General features: G+C 39.8%; 1 protein-coding gene across 10 annotated transcripts in view; it reads right to left on the minus strand.

The window, feature by feature from the left end:
• UNC80 (unc-80 homolog (C. elegans)) overlaps positions 1 to 23308 on the minus strand; it is a 176271-nt gene that overhangs the window by 50975 nt on the left and 101988 nt on the right. For 8 of the 10 annotated variants that reach the window (XM_005874189.2, XM_005874188.2, XM_014546049.1 and 5 more), the window contains 10 exons: positions 18555 to 18662; positions 16892 to 17030; positions 12831 to 13012; positions 12184 to 12315; positions 7878 to 8064; positions 7130 to 7261; positions 6013 to 6156; positions 5138 to 5238; positions 4018 to 4104; positions 309 to 492 (listed from right to left, as the gene is read on the minus strand). In XM_005874189.2, the coding sequence (XP_005874251.1) occupies positions 309 to 492; positions 4018 to 4104; positions 5138 to 5238; positions 6013 to 6156; positions 7130 to 7261; positions 7878 to 8064; positions 12184 to 12315; positions 12831 to 13012; positions 16892 to 17030; positions 18555 to 18662 (1396 nt within the window). The remainder of the gene's footprint in view (positions 1 to 308; positions 493 to 4017; positions 4105 to 5137; positions 5239 to 6012; positions 6157 to 7129; positions 7262 to 7877; positions 8065 to 12183; positions 12316 to 12830; positions 13013 to 16891; positions 17031 to 18554; positions 18663 to 23308) is intronic. The other 2 variants (XM_014546052.1, XM_014546047.1) reach the window with 1 other exon arrangement.

The raw sequence follows: 23308 nt of genomic DNA on the forward strand, positions 1-23308 counted from the left end.
TGGGTGAAAAGGTGAAGGGATTAAGAAGTACAAATTGGTAGTTACAGAATAGTCATGGGGGTATCAAATACAGCAGAGGAAATATAATCAATGATATTTTAATAGCTATGTATGCTGTCAGATGGGTACTAGAAATATTGGGGGGATCACTTTATAAAGTATATGGTTTTCTAACCCCTATACTATACACCTGAAACTAATACAAAACAATATTGAATGGAAACTGTCATTGAAAAATAAATTTAAAAAAACAAATAATAAAAGGTTACTTAAAGAAAATGTGTCGTCCAAAAGCAGTGGTGGATTACCTGGCATTGAGGCGGTCACCAGCAGCTTCACCTCACACTGCTCCTTCTTCATGGTCTGCTTCAGATCCTTGAAGAAGAGGCCCTCCACATAGCCCACCACCTCCCACAGGAAGGTCAGGGTGGCTGAAATGGCATCCATGCCCCACTCGCAAGGGGTCCGCACAAAGTACATGATTAATCCCACCTGCAAGGCATAACGGGGAGAGTTCACAAAGCCACAAAGATCCTGAGTGCACATTCTCATTTCCTTGGCTTTTCTTTGCTTGATTAAATCGTCTTTTGTACCTTTGTATTTTCTGTTCAAATACTTCTCCAACACTTTCTTTTTAAAGATTTTTATTGACTTTTAGAGAGAGGGAAGAAGGGAGAGGGAGAGAGAGAGAGAGAGAAACATGGAAGTGAGAGTGAAACATTGATCGGCTGCCTCCAACGCGTCCCCTAACGGGGACTGAGCCCACAACCTGGGCATGTGCCCTGACCAGGAATCCGAAGGGCAACACTTCGGTGCTCGGGATGATGCCCAATCAACTGAGCCACACTGGCCAGGGCTCTCCAACCCTTGCAATGGCAGTAAGCAGGAGAGGGTGAAAAACTGATCAGAATAGATTGCTGCCCATTTATATGTGTCACTAAAAATGGTGCTTCTTAAGAGGAAATCAGAAGATCAGTTTTCCAAGCTTCAAGTCACTTGTCACTCAGGTAGTTAGCTGACCTGATAATAATCTCTATATGATGTTTGGCCAAACACTCTTGGCAGACTGGGTTATGTCTATTGATCTGAACTGAAGAACACTCTGTCTGTTTGGCTAAGTAGGTGAACTTTAAAGCTGTTGTGTCCTCTCAGTAACTTTGAAAATCGGCATGTCCTTCTGTACATTTTAAGCTGACATTTAAAATGTCTCATTATAAGGTTATTTTTTGTTAATAGGAACAGAATATATTAAACATTCTATACACTGAAATAAGAGCAGGACTGACTGTAACTGGAATGTGTATTTCATCAAACTTGATGAAATAAGCTTTAACTGCCTTATTCAATTATGCCCAACAAAAATCAGAAAAATGTGTAAAAGTTCACACCCCTTCCAGTGGCTTTTATCCATTGTTTCTTGAAAAACTTGCTAATCCTATACAATTTTCCAGTTACATTGAAAAAATCAGTGTCACTGATCTAATCTGAAGGCTGAATAACCTAATGAGGTCAAATCTGTAAAAGACAGAAAAAGGTGGGAAGTCCTATGGATTCAAAGGGCCTTGATTAATCAGAAATGAGGCTTCCTTAAAAGTAAAACTAACACAGTGCGTCAGACTCTTTCTCTGTCGAATGTGTCTGTCAATGTCGCCTGCAGGTACCTGCGATGGTCAGGGTGGGCCTTTGTGTGCTGCAGGTAGAATGATGATTGAGATGGCAGGCCTGCTCAAACAGTGTTAGTACATATTTGTAAGCTGAGGATTTGGAGATTTATTCCCTTAAAACTTTGTGGGCAACACACTCCTTTAAAAGTCTGCACAGATGCCCAGATGTGCTCAGACCCCAGGTTGAAGATATCTGAGTCAAGTTACGCAGTGGATTTAAATGTCCCTAATAATTGCCCAGTTGGCGTGGCTCAGTGGTTGAGCGTCAACTTATGAACCAGGAGGTTGCAGTTCGATTCCTGGTCAGGACATATGCCTGGCTTGCGGGCTCAATCCCCAGTGTGGGGTGGGCAGGAGGCAGCCGATCGATGATTCTCTCTCCACCATTGGTGTTTCTCTCTCTTCCTCTCCTCTCCTCTATGAAATCAATAAAAATATATTAAAATAAAATAAATGTCCCTAACAAAGTCTGGAAGAGATGAATTAGTGTCCCCAATATTCCTACCACACACATCTATAATAGTTGTTACATAAAAGATGTATAATAAGGGTAATGGTTTAAAAACTTCTCTGCTCTTTATTATTGTGCCATTCTGAGTACAAGACCCTTTCCCTAGTCCACCTAAAAAATCCATGTGCTTGGGATTCAGGGAAAGATTAGGTTTTAGACAGAAATGCAGAAACAGAAATTTATATTCATTCAAAACAAGGTATTAAAGCAAAGACAAAGCATGGTTAGCCCTTTTCTCTTATGTATTATGCAGCTGAGAAGACTGTGTCTAGCATTAAAGTTGTTTTTTTTTTTGAGTTGATGGAAGTATATGGCAGAAGGGAAATGAAATGTCCATCTTCGTATCTCAAGGCTAAAGGATGGAGGAGAGCAGTGGTCCAAGGAAGCATTTCCCATACCTAGTGGCCTGGGAATGGGTAGGCACACCGAAGGGGCCCTTGCTCCCAGTCTTTGTTAGGGTGTCTGACAAGAGTTCACCTCAGAGACGTTCCACACCAACCTGGATGCAACATAAACTGGGCAGAGCACATACCTGAGGGAGGCCTTGAGGTTTGGCTTTGGTGATCTACCTTTGGCTTTTGTGTGATGTAGACAGGAAAAGAAGGAGCAGACGGTTTGGCTGGAGAGCTTTCCAGATAGAATTAGCATAAGTCGGTGACATTTGTATAGGGTCCTCTAGCTGGAGCCATTTGGGACTCACTACCAGAACTCAGCAGGGGCTGAGGTGAGGTAGAGTCTCCCAGAACTCACCGCTGGGAGCAGAGGGACCCTAAGTCACAGCAGCCGTGGGCTTTGGTGTCCACTGGCTGGGCATCCAGCAACCAGTCAGATAGAGGGCACCCTCTCATGAAGGCAAGAGCCAGAGCCAACGTTGAACAAGGGATGGAACGCTGAACAAAGGTCTTTTTTCTTCCCAACTTCACATGGTGTTTAAAGATGAAAGCAGTTGGAAGGGAAGGGAATTCCTAGAAACTAAGTATTTCTAGCCAAGAGACACTGAACACCATCCAAAGGTACTATTTATAGATTTTTATCAGTCTGAACTTAAAACTGGATTGGACATGATTTTTATTATTTCCCTTGTCAACTAGCAGGTGGGCACTCAGGAGGAAAACCAAATCAGTCACAGAGAGGAGAAAGGAATTACAAATTTCCTCTGCACGTTAATGTTGTGGTGCAAGTTACATTTACCATTTTGCTACAGATGCACATGAACAACTCTTCTACTTCCCAACCTGCTAGAAGACCAATGACAGTAATGGAGAAAGAAGAGTTTCTCTCAGCAGAGAAATTTATTTGGCATCTGTCTGCCTGGATGAAGGTGCAATTTCAAAGAACAGGCATCATGTTAATAGTCCCCAAACTGCATATCCATTTAGGGTGCAAGGAGAATGCAAAGAAACTGATAAATTCTGGAGGGTGCAGAAAGGGTGGCTTAAGGCATAGATAGTTCCTATACTAACGTACACTTACAAATACTTTCCACCTAGGGCAACATTTGTGTGTGTGTGTGTGTGTGTGTGTGTGTGTAAATAGTGAGATAAGGGAAAAATGACTAAAAACTACATATAGGTTTTCTCAAACCAAAATTAGGAACTAACATAAGGAAGTTGTATAATGCCCAAGGAAGACAGAGAGGAGGCTAACATTGATTGAGTACCCACCACATATCAAGGACTGTGCCAGGAGAGGTTTCCCCACACACAGTGGGGAACTTAGCTGACTATGACATTTAGCTGACTATGATTCACCTTTAGTCACAAGTTAAGGGAAGACCTTTTCTCATGCTGTTGCTTCCTACTTGGAATGAACATTTATAATCTACTGGAGGCTGAAACTCACCAAGTAGTTGAACAGGATGTGAGATGTCTGAGCAGGAAAGTCTCCAATATTCAGGAGAAGTTTGCGCAGCATGTACATTAACTCATCCTGAAAGAAAAGAATTCTACGTCATTCAGCTGCCATGCTGTAGGCAATAAAATTCACTTCTTGAAAAGTAGGGGGATGGATATTCCCTACTTTTGCCCACATTTGACTTCCATTTTGTTCAACATTTTAACATTGTCTATGTGATATTTGTGACACAGTATTTAAACCAACTCTAACACCTTCTCCTAGGAGCTAATATATGAAATCACTGAGCAGCAGTCAGACAACTTTTTAAAAAATCAAAATTTTGACTGTGTCTGCAGGTCACAGGCACATCATGGGAAAGTGGTATATTTTTTCAACTCTATTTACTATGGCTGCCAGGTGTGATGAAACATGCGGGGAACGTAGGCTTTTTTTTTTTTTTGAACACCTGAGCTCATTCCCGAAGGGCGGAGCCTAGCCCAGAAGACCAGAGAACCTATGTTGAGACACCATTAAGCAAACCAGGTTTATTGAACTTCATAGTTCTACTTCCTAGGTTTCAAGTGAAACAGATAAAGCTAGGCCAAGAGAGGATAAACAAAAATGCAATTAACCTTACCTTTCATAATCTAAACTTAATCTTCCAGCAAACAGGACCATAACATATAAATAAACATAATTTTCAGTCATCAGTGAATTTTACCATTGCTCAGAAAACTACTTTTATTTGGCACAGTCTTATTATAGGGTGGTCCATTAAATTAGAATTTTTGCATAAAGAGTTTCAACATATTCTAATAACCCTATCTGCATCGAACACAGTCTACCAAGCAGAGTTCAACAGATGTTCTAAGAAAATTATACTGAATTTAATCTTTGTTTAAAAGACTGAGAATCTGTTTGGTATCTTAGGGTCATCATAAGCAGTGTATCACACACTATGGAGACATCAGTTAATGGAGAAATTAGAAAGAAAATAACAGTTTAACATTGCTCATCCTTGTCATTATCAGAAGACACTGATGTTGCATGCACAGCATTATACAGCCCATTGCTTGCTTTTAACATTGTTCACACACATAGCCACACATTAAAAAAAGGACTTTACTTGTCTATTGCTGATGGTCAGTTTTTCCAGAAAATGTCGAAGAACTGTTGATGGATCTTCAATTAGACAGTTCCACAAGACTTGTTGGGCCACAGCACTCACTTTAGAAGAGAAAGAAAGTTGACCATTTGTCTTAAATGGAAATAAACCTATTAGATAAAGTATTCAAGCAATTTACTAAGCTTTAATTAGTCTCTATTGTTTTGCCTTAAAGAAGTTCTGCAAACACCGCCCCCCCCCCATCATTACCAACCATGGGTATTTTCATTTAAAATAATTTTTGAAGTTCTTTCAGCTGAAGTGTAAGATTTCATTGTTTTCAACAACAATGTTGTTTACAGATGTTATTGTCATTAGATTGTATCTATATCTTTTGCCCTTTTTTGGGGGGGGGATTTAAAAAAATCTTAAGTATTTTTTAGAACGTTAAGAATATTAAGCTGTTACAAATGTAAATCATCTCTACCTCTAGTTTATCATTTCATATTGCAATTATTCTCGTTGGGTAGTATCTCTGGAAAGATAACCAAGTGGAAAGATGGCATTAGTGATGTGTAGCTAATAGCTAAGATTTCTAAGGTGGCCAAAATCACCATTTCCAGGTGGCCAAATAAGTGTTCTGTTCTCTGGTCATGAACAATGCCCCTGGACCCAGCTACTTAGTTTAAATGCATTTTTTTAGTCATAAAGGTGGAGAGGAAGAGATAGTGATAGTGCTAAAGTACAGTATAGATCTACAGTACTGCAAATCTATAACTATAACATATGCATAAAACAACTCAACATGTGGCCAATAGTTAATATATTCAAGAACACCTTACTATCCTATACCAGAGGAACAGTATAAGTATTTGGTTTTACTAATAAAACCGTACCTGCTACTCCATCTTCCCGCACCTCCCCATCCTCCATGAGATGAACAATGGGGAGCACTGCTGCACAGATGCATGCTGGGAACACTGCCTGTGGGGGCTGAGGCACATGGTGGTTTGGCGTGTGTTCCGTGGTGTGCTCCTCATCTGAAGCAGGAGACATAATCAAGGTGCTCTTATTCAGTATTGTAATTCTAGTGCAACAACACTTCTCAGTTCAAGACCAGTTATTTAACATTCTTTGGTTTATAGATATGCCAGCATCATTTGTTGAAAAGACTATTCTTTCCCCATTGAATTTTCTTGGTACCCCTTTGAAACATGAAATCCATATAATGGTTTCCTTCTGGTTGTTCTAATCTATTCAGTTGATCTTCATGTTAACCCTTATGTTAACACCGTCTCCATCAACATTGGTCATTTTTTTAAGTTCCCCTGGGTTGTGTAGCCAAAGGGTGATAACCATTGGTTTCTGCACAACTTTTTAATATGATTTTATAAATGAGTGAAAAATTTGCATAACCATGAAGCATAATTTCTGTACGACTTTTCAATGACTTTATGAATCAGAGATGAAATTTGTATAATCATGAAGCAGTGAGTCCCAGGCAGCTGCTCATTATCAGGGAAGTATATCATTTAAATTCTTGGGACTGAAGAGCATCACATTCCCCCCCTGGAATCAGATTTCATTACAGAAGTAGCATGAGCTATGGTCTTCCTTTGGTTGTTTCATGATTCCAGAACAGCTTCTTAAAGCATCCTACTGGGAACTGGCCACACCCTGAAATACCCCGAGTAGATTTAAGAAATACCGATGTGTGGGTCCCACCCTTAGAGATTCTGATTTGTAATGTGTAGGCGGAGTTTAAAACTGTTAACTGGCAATTGAGTCTACGGAACCCTCAGCAACAACTTATAAAGGACAATTGCTGGATAAAATCAATGATAAATTTTTTAGGCTACCACTCAATACAATATTTTTTTAGAACTTCAAGTCATGAAACAAGCTATTTAATGAAGGCAGTGTAGTATAGTGAAGTGAAATAATGTTAACTGGAAACTGTTTCAAAATCCACATGTCATGAGGAATAAATATCATATTTGCAAGAGGACACACCTTCAGCACTGACAGCCGAACGCACCGACCAGACTGACCCTCGGCGGAAGGAGTAATTCCTGTGGGAAGTACTGGAGGTACAGGATGGACTGACAGACAGTCGGCGGGATGCCAGATTGGTGACTTCTTCTACTGGCAAAGAATATGGGGAACGTGAACTTTGGTTTCATAACAAAATAGCTACCATCACAACTCTAGCTGTACTTGCATTATAAGTGTATAGTGGTCTCAGAGCATAAATCTTAAGTAAGTTAAAGTATACTTAGAAAAGGAAAAAATATATACAGAAAGACAAAATTCCTCCCAAAGATTCCACAAAAGCAAGGCAGAGAATCACTGATTTTAGAATGGTTCCTAAGTCATTTTCTGATACCAACCAACAAATTGTACTTCTGAGGGTTGAAGGTAGTTAATAGACTAATTCCATTTTTAACGATGAAAGATTGATTGCATCTACTTTTATAAACACTCTAGATTTAGCTGTTTCCTGAATCTCAATCACTGCTTGGTCCATTTTCATACTGATTTGTTCAGTGTGGCAAACATTCACCTCTTGAAACAGGCCGACTGTGATCATTTAGAAAACGAAAATATTTCTTTCTTCGGACAGTGTCAGGAGGTGAGAGAGAGAGAGAGAGAGGGAGCATATGACCTTATTTCACATAAAATTATCAATGTTTCTTTTAAAGCAAGCTCTTTCCCTTTCCTGTGACTCAGCCCCGAAAGAAGTCCTATGTGCAGAGGGCACCTTCTTCTTCTGGCTCTGAGTTGGGTGTGCAGGTGGGCTCGTAGCAAGCCTCCTGGGTGATGGGGATGGCAGTGATGAGGCTGGCTTCTCGGCCAAGACGCTTCTTCTCTTCCTCCTGTTGCAAGTTCTTTAAGATGTGTTCTGCCCTTTGATGGGAACGGGACACAGCCCGGGCTGAAAAGGATTTCTATAGAGACATGAAGGCAAGTTTATTGAATAGCAACTCTTCTGTAAGGTCACAAGTATAAAGAGTGTTCCAATAAATTACACAAATGTGGTACTCTGTCCTCAGGAAACATTTGTGCCTCCATCATATGATCTAAGTTCCTGGAGATTTACTTGTTTTTCTACCAAGTTCCCAGGTTGGTACAACTAAGCTATTGTTTTTCACTCAATCAGAATAATTCTTCAAGAATGTCTGTGATTTCTGAAAAAAAAAAATCCTATTTCACCTTTAGGATTTGGGGTGATATCAATGATTCACTCTTTAAACATTAAAGACAAATTATTTTTAATACTCTCTACATTTTTTGAACTGGTTTTAAATAAAGGTCATTTATTTCATAAGGTTAGTAAAAGAGAAAATCAGAATCGTGGAAAGGAGAAGGAAAGAGATCTACCTCTCATATAAACCCATTACTTATGTGATTTATTTCATTTTTTAATTTCACATATCTACCACAGTATAAATACATAATATCCTATATAATAAAAGCCTAACATGCTGTCTGGTCGACCGATTGGCCCTTCAACCAATCAAAGTGTAATATGCTAATGATATGCTAAGGCCGCTCAACTGCTCACTATGATGTGCACTGACCACCAGGGGGCAGACACTCCAACTGGTAAGTTAGCTTGGGACTGAGCAAAACGGGCCGGACATGCCCTGGAGCCCTCCCGCAGTCCCTCCTTGGCTGGCCAACCTCCCACATCTCTCCCCGGCCCCAGTCGAGCACTGGTGGTATCCCTCAGCCTGGCCTGCACCCTCTTGCAATTCAGGACCCATAGGGGGATGTCAGAGAGCCAGTTTCAGCCCTCCCACAGGCCAGGCCAAGGGATCCACCGGTGCACAAATTCGTGCACCAGGCCTCTAGTTTGTAGATAAATACATTAACACAGTGTAAATACTGAATATTTGTAGAAACAAAGTTACTGATGGAAATTATGAGAATTGCTGGTGTTATAAATTGAATGTAAAATTTGACTTTATTTACCATTGGCTAAGGCATAATAGATAAAGACACAATAAAGGAGAATACTTTCACTCTGCATAATGGCCATTCTATTTGTGCCTCAATCATGATGTTTATGCTGAGACAAGTCAAGGGCTTTGGGGACAGTCAGTGGTCTCAGAGCAGGGCAGTGATCACAGGAGTTCTTCACTGCCGATATGAAGTAATGTTTATGTATAATAGTTATTGCATATCTCTTTGTTGCCAGTGGTCATATAGGGTTTTAGAGACAGACAAGAGTTGTTTGTCACTGTTCTAAAGGGCTGCATTCATAGAAGTCCCTTTAAGCAGGATCTTAACATAAGACTAATGGCTTCATATAATGAATGGCACAACAGCAATTCAGGACATTTGATGGGCTAAATAGCAATTCATTTTCAGAGTCGGGGTTAAGATAGTTTAACCAGGGCACTTGGTTTGAAATTCACTGTGAAGGTGGAGTACAGAATGTGATTGGCTCAAATGAACCCATCACCTATATGGGAGAAAAATCAAAGATCTTTATGCCAGTGGTTCAAATGATGAAATGATTGCACATCTGGGGGAAGAACCAGGTATGACATTCTCTTTGGCATAAAAACCATCAGATTCAAAGGTACTGTATGCAAAAGAATTAAAATAAAAGATTTTGATGGGTAGAGTTCAAACAAACAGTTCCCCAAAGAAAACTTTAATGTCTAAAAAATGTATGTGTGATATGCAATATGTTTAACCTGACTTCACATATTCAGCTAACTTTTTAAACAAGCTGGAATAGAAACAACAAAATAATGTTTTGTGCCATTCACAATGGCATTTAAAAAAGAACACTAGTTAATTGGAATAAAGGGGCACTTTCCCATTCTATCGTATAAGGTTAAAATGGTACAACCTTCCTGGAGATATTTTGTGAGATGTATCAAAAATCTTTGATATTGCCCAGCCAGCGTGGCTCAGTGGTTGAGCATTGACCTATGAACCAGGAGGTCATGGTTCTATTCCCGGTCAGGGCACATGCCCAGGTTGTGGGCTAAATCCTTCGTGCACCAGGCCTCTAGTTTGTAGATAAATACATTAACACAGTGTAAATACTGAATATTTGTAGAAACAAAGTTACTGATGGAAATTATGAGAATTGCTGGTGTTATAAATTGAATGTAAAATTTGACTTTATTTACCATTGGCTAAGGCATAATAGATAAAGACACAATAAAGGAGAATACTTTCACTCTGCATAATGGCCATTCTATTTGTGCCTCAATCATGATGTTTATGCTGAGACAAGTCAAGGGCTTTGGGGACAGTCAGTGGTCTCAGAGCAGGGCAGTGATCACAGGAGTTCTTCACTGCCGATATGAAGTAATGTTTATGTATAATAGTTATTGCATATCTCTTTGTTGCCAGTGGTCATATAGGGTTTTAGAGACAGACAAGAGTTGTTTGTCACTGTTCTAAAGGGCTGCATTCATAGAAGTCCCTTTAAGCAGGATCTTAACATAAGACTAATGGCTTCATATAATGAATGGCACAACAGCAATTCAGGACATTTGATGGGCTAAATAGCAATTCATTTTCAGAGTCGGGGTTAAGATAGTTTAACCAGGGCACTTGGTTTGAAATTCACTGTGAAGGTGGAGTACAGAATGTGATTGGCTCAAATGAACCCATCACCTATATGGGAGAAAAATCAAAGATCTTTATGCCAGTGGTTCAAATGATGAAATGATTGCACATCTGGGGGAAGAACCAGGTATGACATTCTCTTTGGCATAAAAACCATCAGATTCAAAGGTACTGTATGCAAAAGAATTAAAATAAAAGATTTTGATGGGTAGAGTTCAAACAAACAGTTCCCCAAAGAAAACTTTAATGTCTAAAAAATGTATGTGTGATATGCAATATGTTTAACCTGACTTCACATATTCAGCTAACTTTTTAAACAAGCTGGAATAGAAACAACAAAATAATGTTTTGTGCCATTCACAATGGCATTTAAAAAAGAACACTAGTTAATTGGAATAAAGGGGCACTTTCCCATTCTATCGTATAAGGTTAAAATGGTACAACCTTCCTGGAGATATTTTGTGAGATGTATCAAAAATCTTTGATATTGCCCAGCCAGCGTGGCTCAGTGGTTGAGCATTGACCTATGAACCAGGAGGTCATGGTTCTATTCCCGGTCAGGGCACATGCCCAGGTTGTGGGCTAAATCCGAAGTGTGGGGCATGCAGGAGGCAGCCAATCAATGATTCTCTATCATCATTGATGTTTCTATCTCTCTCTCCTTCTCCCTTCCTCTCTGAAATCAATAAAAATATATTTTTAAAAAAATCTTTAATATTTACATACCATTACCCTAAATCCTATACTTTTGTAATCACGGGTTTGTGCAAAGAGATGTGTTTTTTTTCTTATTTTTGTTTTATTAAAAATTTTTCTCTACATTACTCTTGTAATTTAGAAAAATGCTATTTAAAAGGTAAAAAAGTGTTATTTTGAAGATTCATTTTTTTCAAAAGGCACATATACTTGGCTCTTGTCTATAAAGAAAGTGTTCTAAACTTAACTATTTATAAATTACCTTACATAGAGCAGTGGCCTACTAGAGCAGCCTAAGACCTGAGGTCTCACAGTGATGATTGTGAGGATGATACTGGGAATCAACAAGATGAAGAATGGACTCAGGTCAAAACAAGGAAACAAGAGCTACCAACTCAGCACTTTTTCTTATTTTTCCAGGGCCAATATCATTAACTTTGGGGTAGCTTATGTATTATAAGTTTAAAACACTTGTTTTATAACAAATAGAGGCAAAAGTGTTACCTTTGGCCAAGAAATCAACTCTTAATATCTTTATAAGGTGGCTGCTGCTTTGATTATAAAAACAAAACTGTGTTGGTTTGAAAGTCTGCAAATGCTCATCCAGGTGTCAGTTCCTTCTGTGCTATTCACAAGAACAAAAGACCTTTGTAGCTGATTTTTTGTGTTGTTCTTATGTTATTATGACAACAAATAAACATACGAACACATTCCTTGTTCTTCTCTCTTACATGTACACCATGAAGCCTGGGGGAAAGAAAGCGCCGATTACTCACAGACTGGTCTTCATTAATGGGGTCCTGGACACTCCCGCTGCACTGAGGGACCCACGGGGGGTCAAACATGGGGACAGATGGCATTCCAAGCACTGGCGAGGGCAGGGTGAAGTTTATACTGGGAGGCGGGATCTGTTAGTTGATATCAAAAGAATGAGGTGAGTAAGATGAAGAATAAGTTTGAATGACTCAGAAGTATAATTATGACATAATCTTACAGAGCCCAGGATGTTATAGAGAATAGGATGAACCACTCTAGTGCTCGGTTTATTCATTAATCAAGTGAAGGGTTTCAACTAGATGGTCCCTATTTTTGTTAATCACCCCATCCTCCAAAATACATCTATCTGTGTATATATAGTGAAATGTCTGGATGATTATACACCCAACTTTTAAGTGCTTACCTCTGGGGATGGTAGTGATATCTAGAGGTTTACAGAGATTTGATTTTCTTACTTTATGTTCTTCTATATTTCATTTTTTAACAATAAGAATTCATTCACGGATGAGTTAAGTTTACTTATATAATCAGAGAAACACAAAAAGAAGCATCTCTTGGGCCATACACTGCAGACTTGATTCAAGGATTTCAACAACGTTTGGGTGGGGCTTGTTAATCTAATTCCCACCTGGGAAGGATCCCTCACCTTGAAAATCTGCTGTGCTCCCTCCTCCATCCGGGGCCAGACCTGATAGCGAAACCTCCAGAGTGTGTGGAACTTGAGGATGGCGTTCAGCCTCTGCACCGTCTCCGGGTGCTGGAACTCTGACATCAGCATGTCGGACACGGCCTCGGGGACTTTCACCGCACACAGCAGGAACATGGCAGCTAGAGACAGTCAGCCATTCATCAGCCACATATCTTTTAACTGCTTGGTTTCAGGGGATGGAGAGAAGGGAGAATTGCCCCCATCTCCTGAAAATGACTTCTGAGCTCATCAAGCCAGGCCACCAGCATCAGCAAAAGCAAACCTCAGTCACTGGAAACCAAACATCATCCTATATCTAGGGTGAGGGCAGCGACAACATGACATTTCAATAGAATAACTCATTCTATGCAAAGTCTGCATTGGCTCACAGTGCAAAGTGAATGCCAGAGGGAGCAAATGAAAAAAGGAGACTGCATATTAAAATATCCCTTTTAGGAAGTGGCTAGAGGTACCTTATAATAACCCAGGGAGAAAATATAAAAATGTCAATTAAAAACTATCTCAGTTACATCAGTTGTGTTAAAAATAAAATCTACCTTATAGACTCTTTTAACTTTTACCCTTCCTAGAGAAAGAGATTGAGAAGCTGAAAGAGATTTAATAAATCATATTACCATTGCTGTTTTTTTAAAATATATTTTTATTGATTTCAGAGAGATAGGAACATTAATGATGAGAGAGAATCACTGATTGACTGCCTCCTGCAACCCAGGTATGTGCCATGACCAGAAATTGAACAGTGACCTCTTGGTTCATAGGTAGATGCTCAACCACTCAGCCATGCCAGCTGGGCTTTTTGTTTTAATTTCCAGGAAATATAAATGACAATAAGAGAAAGGTCAGGTGCCATGAGTTATAAAGCTAATGAAAAATGAGAATATGCATGAAATCAGATATGACCAAACAGTTTTAAGAAATGAAGGTTGACTTGACGGAGCTCAGAAGTCATTTTCTGAGCCTCTTGGAAAAAACTGGCCTGGTACCTTGCTTACAGGGTTCCCTGCAGGCTTCCAGGTGAGTGAGGAAGATCACTTCCTGGTAGGCCCAGGAACTGGATATCTTGGGACTTCAAGAAGAGAGAGATTTACCGAAATACTATATAGTTATTGTAGGTGAAGTCCGATGGTGAGTTTTTGGCTTGGTTTCTTAGTCTGGAGAGGCTTTTAAAAGTCCAACCTAAGATTTCTTCTGAAAAGTTCCAGGAAAGCACATTTAAAAAGAGGTCAAACACTATTCTCGTTGCACTCATATAAATGATCGAGCCAACTTTAACAAGACTAGATTTATTTTGCAAACAAATTCATCTTACTGTGATAGTCTTTGATAGGAATAAGGGTGATTGTTGATGAAAAAATATGTTTCCGTAGAAAATTATAATACAAATTTGTAGATATCAGATTCTAGGCCTGTTCATTGTCTTTGAGGTTTTATTACATATCTATACACCAAACTGGATCCTGAATTCGTATAGTTTCCTCAAATATCTCGCCTCAACTCTCCTAACGAACGTTTCCAATTTTTTCCCACACTCCTGACTTGGAATCACTAAAAATAAAGACTGCCCTTAAATCTGTTAGAAATGAACCATTTTAGGTCCTCCTCACTATACAGACGGCGGCCAAACTTCAGGGACTTGAATGTTGGCTCTACATCCTCCAACTAAAAAGAGCTCCTCCAGATTCTTGGAACTGTACGCCCCAGGGAAATCTAAAATTCAAGTTCACTAAGAGGTTCCTCCCCAGAAGCAGACGCCATCTTGTGGCCAAACAACGCTCCCATGATCACAGATCAAGGTCTTCATCCTTTTTTTGTTGTTTTGTGCTAGGAGTGGAATGGCTGGATCACATAGCAAGTGTAGTGACATGATTTCTATGTTATTATTTTTAAATTTATTTATTTTTTATTCTTTTGATCCTCACCTGAGGATATTTTTCCATTGATTTTAGAGAGAATGGAAGAGAGGGAAAGACAGACAGAGACATTGATGTGAGAGAAACACACATCAATTGGTTGCCTCTTGCATGTGCCCTGACCAGGGCCTGGGCTGGGGAGGAGCCTGCAACTGAGGTATGTGCCCTTGACCGGAATCGAACCGGGGCAGGCCTAGGCTCTTTCCACTGAGCCAAACTGGCTAGGGCTAAATTATTTTTATTGTTGAAATATTACAGATGTCCCCTTTCTTCCCCATTGACCCCTTTTAGTCTGCCCCTGCCCTCCTCCCCAGTTCTTCACCACCCTATAGTCTATGTCCATGGTTATGCTTATATGCATATAAATTCTTTGGATAATCTCTTCCTACACCCCCCCCCCCTTCCTATGAAACTTTTATTTCTTTTGCCTTTTCACCACTTGATTTTTGCACCTTAACTCTGGCAACTATCGGTGAATCTACTGCTAAGGCCATAGCTGCACAACAAAAGCCCCTGAAGTTTCTTGCGAAGGAGGTTTTAGAATGATTTCCTTATTGTCTGTGTCACAAAAAATCTCTCACACTGTACGGGTCAGCACCTCTGTATTGTAGCAAATGCAAGAAATTAACAAACAGGCCAACTGGCTCATGCCCTTTCAGCTACATTCTTTGATTTATTTGATACCACTGGTTTGGTTCATGGGGGCCCTGGCTAAGGAGTATACTTCAGTTTCTTGGTATTATCCTCCTAATAGTTACCAGTGAAGTCTCCCTGGTTTGCTATGTCCTCTTAGAGGTCTGATATGCACGCTCACAGCTATCAGTGGCACATCACTGTGCTTAGAGACACAGAAATAAAATGAACAAAGAGATGAACAGCAAAAAACAACGCTTCCATAGATCAGACAACATAGCCTATGGGTTTCACAATGAGACAAAAGCAACTGAACTCTAATGGTGACTGAAAGTTGGTGCTAATACCAATTTTTTGATCAATATCTCAGATGAGAAGGTAACCAAAAGGGGGAAATTGTTAAATTAATTAAACAAGGAGGCCATTATAGGGATGTGGCTTTAATGCCATGGGTGCCTGTGTAAGCAAACCAAAATCTTAGCCGGGAAATGCCTCAGGATATAAATCAATACACTAAGAAAAACCAATCACAAACAGTCGACTAGGCTCTAAGTTACAGCCAGTCAATAACCGTCTTACTTTGCTTCTGTCTTTTCTCTATAAAAGTTTCTCCCTGAGCTCCGGTTAGAGAGCTCCTCATCACTTCTGGTTTGGCACTGCTCAATTTGAATTGCATTTTTGCTCAAATAAACTCTTAAAATTAAAAAATGGTTTCCTAGATATAAATGAAAAATGTAAATGGTGTTGTCCTATTTGTGTGAAAAAGGAAACATGCAATACATACATACATACATACATACATACATACGCCTAGTGTACCCAAAAGGGTCCTGAGATACTTAAAAATTTTTGCCTCTGAAGAAGTGGACTGGGAGTCAAGGGAAAAGAGTTACACTTTTACCTTCATACATTTTTGTGTTATTTGAATTATCACCTTGCGTATTCTGCAATTAAAATAAGTATATAAAACTAAAGAAATATGTTCAAAAAGCAGGAAAAAAAAGTGAAGAACCCACATTTTGTACCTACTGCCTTTGGACATGTCACTTAAATTTCAACAAATTTGTTTTTATATTGTAATTTGGATATAGAACATGGCTCGCATAAGATTTAAGAAAACAAATGATGGTGGTTCATGTAAATCTGGGCAATCGAACAAAATGAAGAATTTGATTCTTTGTGAAATATAGAGACCATGTAGGTTCTGGAGAAAACCATTCTCTATAATTTGGTGACACCCTGGGAGAGACCCACTGCTCCTGTGCAAACTATCCAGTGAAATGGAGAGGACACCCAGAGCCAAGGCCTGCCTCACTGCAGTGCATGGCTCTGTTCAGTTCTAACAACTGCTGTCCATCTGACCTAGGAGTGCAACTGGAATAAATGCGTCTCTCTCTTGTTTGAACACCGGGATGCGTGGCAGCAGGACCGGGGTTCCAGGTGGTCTTTCCTTACCTGCCGCCCCAGCCATGTGCTCATCCATGCTGAGCAGGAGCTCCCAGGCAGCTGGCTGGATATCCCCATACATCTCCTCCGTCAGAATTGGTGCTGCCTTGATGAGCAGAGATAAGGGAGCAGGCGACAGGCTCATCACCTGGGAGAGATGGAAACCATGGCTTCACATGTGTGATTGCTCTTCTCCCCTTGAGACTTATGTGCCACTTCTCCCGTAAATGACTTTAATGACTTCCCTTAAATGACCTTAGAATACCTTCTAAAATGGGGCATATTTATTGGCATGGCATATTATAAGCTTTATACCTTATTAGTTGGTACATAATTAGGAAAAAATCATACTAATTTTATGATGCTTTCACCATAAAAACGGCTTTGGCCGTAACCGGTTTGGCTCAGTGGATAGAGCGTCGGCCTGTGGACTCAAGGGTCCCGGGTTTGATTCCGGTCAAGGGCATGTACCTTGGTTGCAGGCACATCCCCAGAGGGGGGTGTGCAGGAGGCAACTGATCGATGTTACTCTCTCATCGATGTTTCTAACTCTCTATCCCTCTTCCTTCCTCTCTGTAAAAAGTCAATAAAATATATATTAAAAAACAAACAACAAAAAAAAGGCTTTGCAAACACCTAAGGAATAAACTGTAGAATAAGTACAGCTCTAGGAGAAAAATGAGTCTCTAGCCAACATATCTGTGCTAAGAGTCCTGATGGCTGTAACAAAAAAAAATAAAATAATATATGATCGGGAATTGAACCATGACCTCATGGTTCATAGGATGAAGCTCAACCACTGAGCCATGCTGGCCAGGCCAGATGGGCTTTTGAAGCATCCTGTTTTCTTTCCTGTTAAGAGTTGATTTCCACTGAAAACTACGAGCAATCTCTAATTTACAAAGGGATTCTACTCAGGAAGTTGGTTTTCTAAACCAGTGTGAATTTGGATGGCATTTTGCCCTTGAAATACTATTATACCTTATGGTTGCTACCCCTGATTAGCTCACAAAATCCTATTTAATCCATTATTTCAGATAATTTAGGCAATCAATATAGGTTCCAAGCAAGTCTAGGTCTTTAACTATTATTTTAAACACTTTCAGGAAAATCATAAAAAGTATTTTCCCCCCATGGGGAAATGTATTATGATTTAGAGCTTTGGTTGTAATAACAATATATCGAAGTGTCAAGCACTGAATAAGTAGGTAAGAGTACTATTTTATTTCATCCATGCAATAATCCTTTGAGATGGGTCTAGTTATAATCCGATAGGGGATGATAACTAAGACGGAGAGAAATTAGGTAAGTTGCCCAAGGCCTGGTGCCAGAGCAGCAGATGTGGGATTGGAGCCCAGATACTGTCCTTCCAAGACCTGTGAGCACCGCCACCACACACTAGTGAGAAACTAGCTCCATTGGTGGAGGGAGAGAGGGGAGAGGCATGGTTACAGCCATACTCCAAAAACCCTGTCACAGTAGAAGCTGGCTGTCTAGCAAGGAGGGGTATTTTCCTTGCACACTTGGTGGCACCCTAGCTCATTTATTAAAGGAACCATCATGTTGACACGGTGCCAGATGGCACCATATGAACCAAACATTAGCAAATAGGGTAGCTGGAGCCCTCTGCCTGTCACGGCTCCATGACTGTTTCTGATCCAGGTGCCAATACCTGCAGTCTGATGTACTTCAGCATTCCCGAGTCCTTTTTCCCTTCCAGGTTGGCATCTGAAACTCTCTTCTTCAGAGAAGGTGTCCTCAGGCAGGACTTGTCTGAGCACTGAAAAGCACAGGGGCATGTCACGCAGAGTGCTGTGCTCGCTCCCAAACCCGCAGCGCAGTGTCCCCAGATCCTCCAACAACCCTCCTCATCTCATGGGAAAGACGATTTCAGGCCTTTTGGGGTGCACACTCCTTGAAAATTAAATGCAGTTGACTTTGTAATAAAAAGGAAGCATAGGGATATGTATCAACAGGTCTTCTTTACACGAAGGAAACGGGATCCAGATAGATGAAGTAACTCGGCCAAGTTGCAAAACTGGTTGTTAGCAGAATGAGAAAAGGACAAGGGCCTCTTGACTTTCATTTTAGGGCTAATTATACTCCACCAAGCTGTTAAAACACAAATCTTTTAAAATATGAAGTCGGTTAAAATCCACTCTACCTAGGAGTCCCTTTACAGGGTTGGAGGTTACAAGTCGACCATTTGGTCACATAAGAATGAAACCATTTCAAGGAGGAGTGTTAGAAAGTAATAATAAAAAGACCCATCTAGGAAGCACGAGTTCAGAGCATCTATGATCTAGGCCTGAGTTGCACAGGTAGGCTACCTTCTTTAAAAAAAAGCATGCTCATCTAATCGTCCTTTCAAACTGGTCCCTCCCCCAGGGTCCAAGAATAGGCCTGACTCATCTCTGTAAGCACGAAGGAGACAATGTCTTCCCCTGACTCCTAAATGCCACAGAATGGAGTGGACCGAGCAGCTGGGAGAATGATCGGTCCCAACGGTGACAGGTTCTTGTTTATTTATCCTGAGACCAGCTTCCTCCTATTTTTGCACTCCAGGCTGTGCCAAGAGGGATCCATCCCTTTGCACAGAATAAGTGCTCATTTGTTTTTCCAGTGCCATGTCAATGAAACACTTTCTCCCTCAATGCCAAAGGACAAAACTGAGCTCCTTAAGATTTTTGAACAGTGCGCTACAGTGTTATAGATGGAGATATTTTGAAAGGGAAGGCAAATCTAAAAGTACATGCATGTTCCAAGAAAGTCTTTCAAAACTCTGACAAAAAGACCCAAGACAACACATCTATTATATGACTGGTATGGAATGAACTTTTTAAATGAAATATAGTTGGAAATGAATTCAAAATTTTGCTGTGTTTTCTAAAGGTAAAAACTTGGAAGCACATTTTTGTGAACACATATCATTTTGGGAGAGAAATCCTGCATTTTTTTCTGTGAATGTAAAGCAATAAACAAGCACAAACACCATGCCTTTTTTTTTATAATTTGAAAACTATTCTAAAATTATGTGACAATCATTTTCCATATAAATACAGAGAATGATTATCACATGTAATTTTAGAATTTAAGAAAGTGGCACTGCTCTTTTATTCTATTTATAAAACAATACAGGCAAATTGCAGAATATCTGGAAAACCAACACAAAGAACTATATAGAAGAAAATGAGGTGTCTAAAATCCCCTACCCTGTGAAGGTCACTATGACATTATAATGAATATTTCCCAGGTCATTACAATTATTTTAAAACATAAATTCTTGAATTTTATAAATATTTTACTCCTTTATCCTTTGTCTGAATATTTTTTAATGAAAACTTACCTTATTTATCAATATTTAATTTAACAAATGTTATTCAGAATTTTTGGAAAATGTGACTTCTTTTTTCATCAGCAAGTACTAACTGAACATTTACTCTGTTTAGAACATACCAGTAGACAAGGTACATATATGTAGGAAAAATCTAATAATTCTTTGGTGACCTTGGTATATATCTGGTAGTTTATAAAACCACTCGATTTTGGAAGTGCAGTGAAATAGACCACCAGATGCACAATGAGTCTCTGAGCACTGAGATCAGAGGAACAGGTTGATCAGAGTGAGATGGGTTAACAAAATGTACTCACTGCCACACACATATTCTACCATAAAACAAGTCAAATAGGAAATAGGAACAAAATACCAATGCTCATAATACTTGACTTTATTCAGAAGCACTGCTTTCTTAATTTACTGCCCACTCTGTTTTCACTTTGGCTCTGAAAATGTGGGCATTGTTCATTCACGTGACAGAATCAGACCAGGCAAATGGAAACGTCTGGATTTTTTTAATGAAAACTTACCTTACTTATCAATATTTAATTTAACAAATGTTATTCAGAATTTTTGGAAAATGTGACTCCTTTCTTCATCAGCAAGCACTAATTGAACACTTACTCTGTTTAGAACATACCACTAGACAAGGTACAGATATGTAGGAAAATCTAATAATTCTTTGGTGAACTTGGTATATATCTGGTAGTTTATAAAACCGCTCGAGTTTGAAAGTGCAGTGAAATAGACTACCAGATGCACAGTGAGTCTCTGAGCACTGAGATGCAGAGGAACAGGTGGGTCAGAGTGAGATGGGTTAACAAAACGTACTCACTGCCACACACATATTCTACCATAAAACCAGCCCAAAAGGAAATAGGAACAAACTACCGACTGCTCATAATACTTGACTTTATTCAGAAGCACTGCTTTCATTCTTGATTTACTGCCCACTCTGTTTTCACTTTGGCTCTGAAAATGTGGGCATTGTTCATTCACGTGACAGAATCAGACCAGGCAAATGGGAACATCATGAGAGGGAAAAACAACAACAGAGCTTGAACAGGAGGCGGCATTTTGGAAATAAAATGTTTACCACAGAAGACTCAATGCATCTTTAAGCTCTCCACCCATATGACTAATTTAAATAAGTTAAGAAGAGAGGACACTCACTTCTTTCCTTTCTCTTCCCTTTCAGAAATGTCAGCAATGCAGAGAAACCTTTCCTGCTGCTTCAGCCCAGTGTCCTGTTTGGACCAGAGCGGGAGGGCACTCACGAAACACCCCAGCACTATGCAGCCCACTATCATACCCAGCACATAGTATGGACTCAGCATGGGCCATAGGTTCTTAAAAATTTAATAGACAGATGATGGATGAATTAATGAATTCAATTCTTCAATTGAATGAAGAATTAAAAATGCACAAGTAGATGCCTGTGTCATTTAAAAAAAGGAGGGAAGAAAAATAACATTGCCTATCCACCTGCAGTATGCCCTGTGGTTAACATTAGGGAGATCAGAAAAGGCTTCTGAAAGGAGGGGGGATTTGAGTTGGAGTTTGAAGGATGTTTGGGTTTGGTCATGTATGAATTTACAGGTGAGGGTACAGTTGGAACAGATACGGCAGAAAGAAATCTCAGAGTGTGTGAACAATGAACATTCATTTTAGGCTGGTTTACTTTTACAACTTCCAATATATATGGTTTTCTATTAAAGCTAAGGAAGTTTTTTGTATGTAGGAGAGCTTACCTAATGAAAATAGGTTTTCTTTGAATGTAGTGTCATTTATGTATGTTTGAGGTATATCTGTCTATATACATGTCTGTCTCTATGCATACACACAAACATGCGTATGTATATATTTTTCTTTTATGCCAGCATGTAGCAGTTCATGCAGTTTGTTACCCACATTGATCTATTCCCCACCTGCTTTTCCCTCAGAATTTGTGTAGTTTGAATACCATGAGATGCAATAGAGTCTAGTTAAAAGACTTTGATATTCCCCAGGTACATGCCCTTAACCGGAATCGAACCTGGGACCTTTCAGTCCGCAGTCCGACGCTCTATCCACTGAGCCAAACCGGTTTCGGCTGTAGTTTTGTTTTTTTTTTAAATCCCTTTGCAAGTGCTAAAACATTACAAATTGCTACACAACTCAACTGTGAAATTTTTGTTCTTGCTCATATTCTCTAGCTATTTGATTTGTATCTAATTGTCATTCCCCCAACCCACCAAACCTGGCTTGCAAAAGGTCCTTGCCTCATACTTGTTTATTTTTCATGTCTCCCAGAATGTCTGGCCTAATACTGCGCCAACAGCAGGTGCACCATGAATGCTTATGGAAATGAATAGGTATTATATAAAAACCTCTTTGCAAAACCACTTGGGAGAAGCAGCTGCCTGGGCAGCCAGCGGCACTCAGTCGGGCGTCTTGGCCATCATGCCTGCTCAGGGGCAGGTGGGCAACCCAAGGCTTTCCTGGCAGGAACAGGGCAGCCTGGCGGTTGACTTCATCTTCTGCCAGCTCAGCTGTCAGGAAAGTGCAGCTGAATGCTTAGAAAATGTAATCGTTTCTTGAAGGAGTTTCTAGGTCTGATTTGACCTAGATGACTGTGTTATCTATTTATCTGTGAATAGTTGGGCCATTTATTTCTTAATAGCACCTAATGGTATCAGTTTCCTATTGTTGCTTTAACAAATGACCACAACCTTCATGTCTTAAAACAACACAAATTTACTATCTTACAGTTCTGAAGGTCAGAGGTCTACGATGGAGTGACAGGGCTGCATCCCTTCTGGAGGCTTTCGGGAATCATTCATTGCCTTATCTTTTGCAGCCTCTGGCTGCCAGCAGTTTTTGGCTCACAGCCCTGCCTCATTCTGACCTCTACGTCTGTTGTCACATCTCTTTCTCTGCCTCTCCTGCCTCTTTTTTTCACATATAAGGACCCTTATCATGGATCATTCAGGTTACTCTCCTCATTATAAGATTCTTTATTCTTATAGTCGAAATTACTTTTGTCACATGAGGTATATTCACTGGTTCCAGGGATTAAAATGCAGACAACGTGGGGGTATTATTCTGCC

The sequence above is a fragment of the Myotis brandtii genome, unplaced genomic scaffold (assembly GCF_000412655.1).
Source record: "Myotis brandtii unplaced genomic scaffold, ASM41265v1 scaffold43, whole genome shotgun sequence".
Taxonomy (NCBI): domain Eukaryota; kingdom Metazoa; phylum Chordata; class Mammalia; order Chiroptera; family Vespertilionidae; genus Myotis; species Myotis brandtii.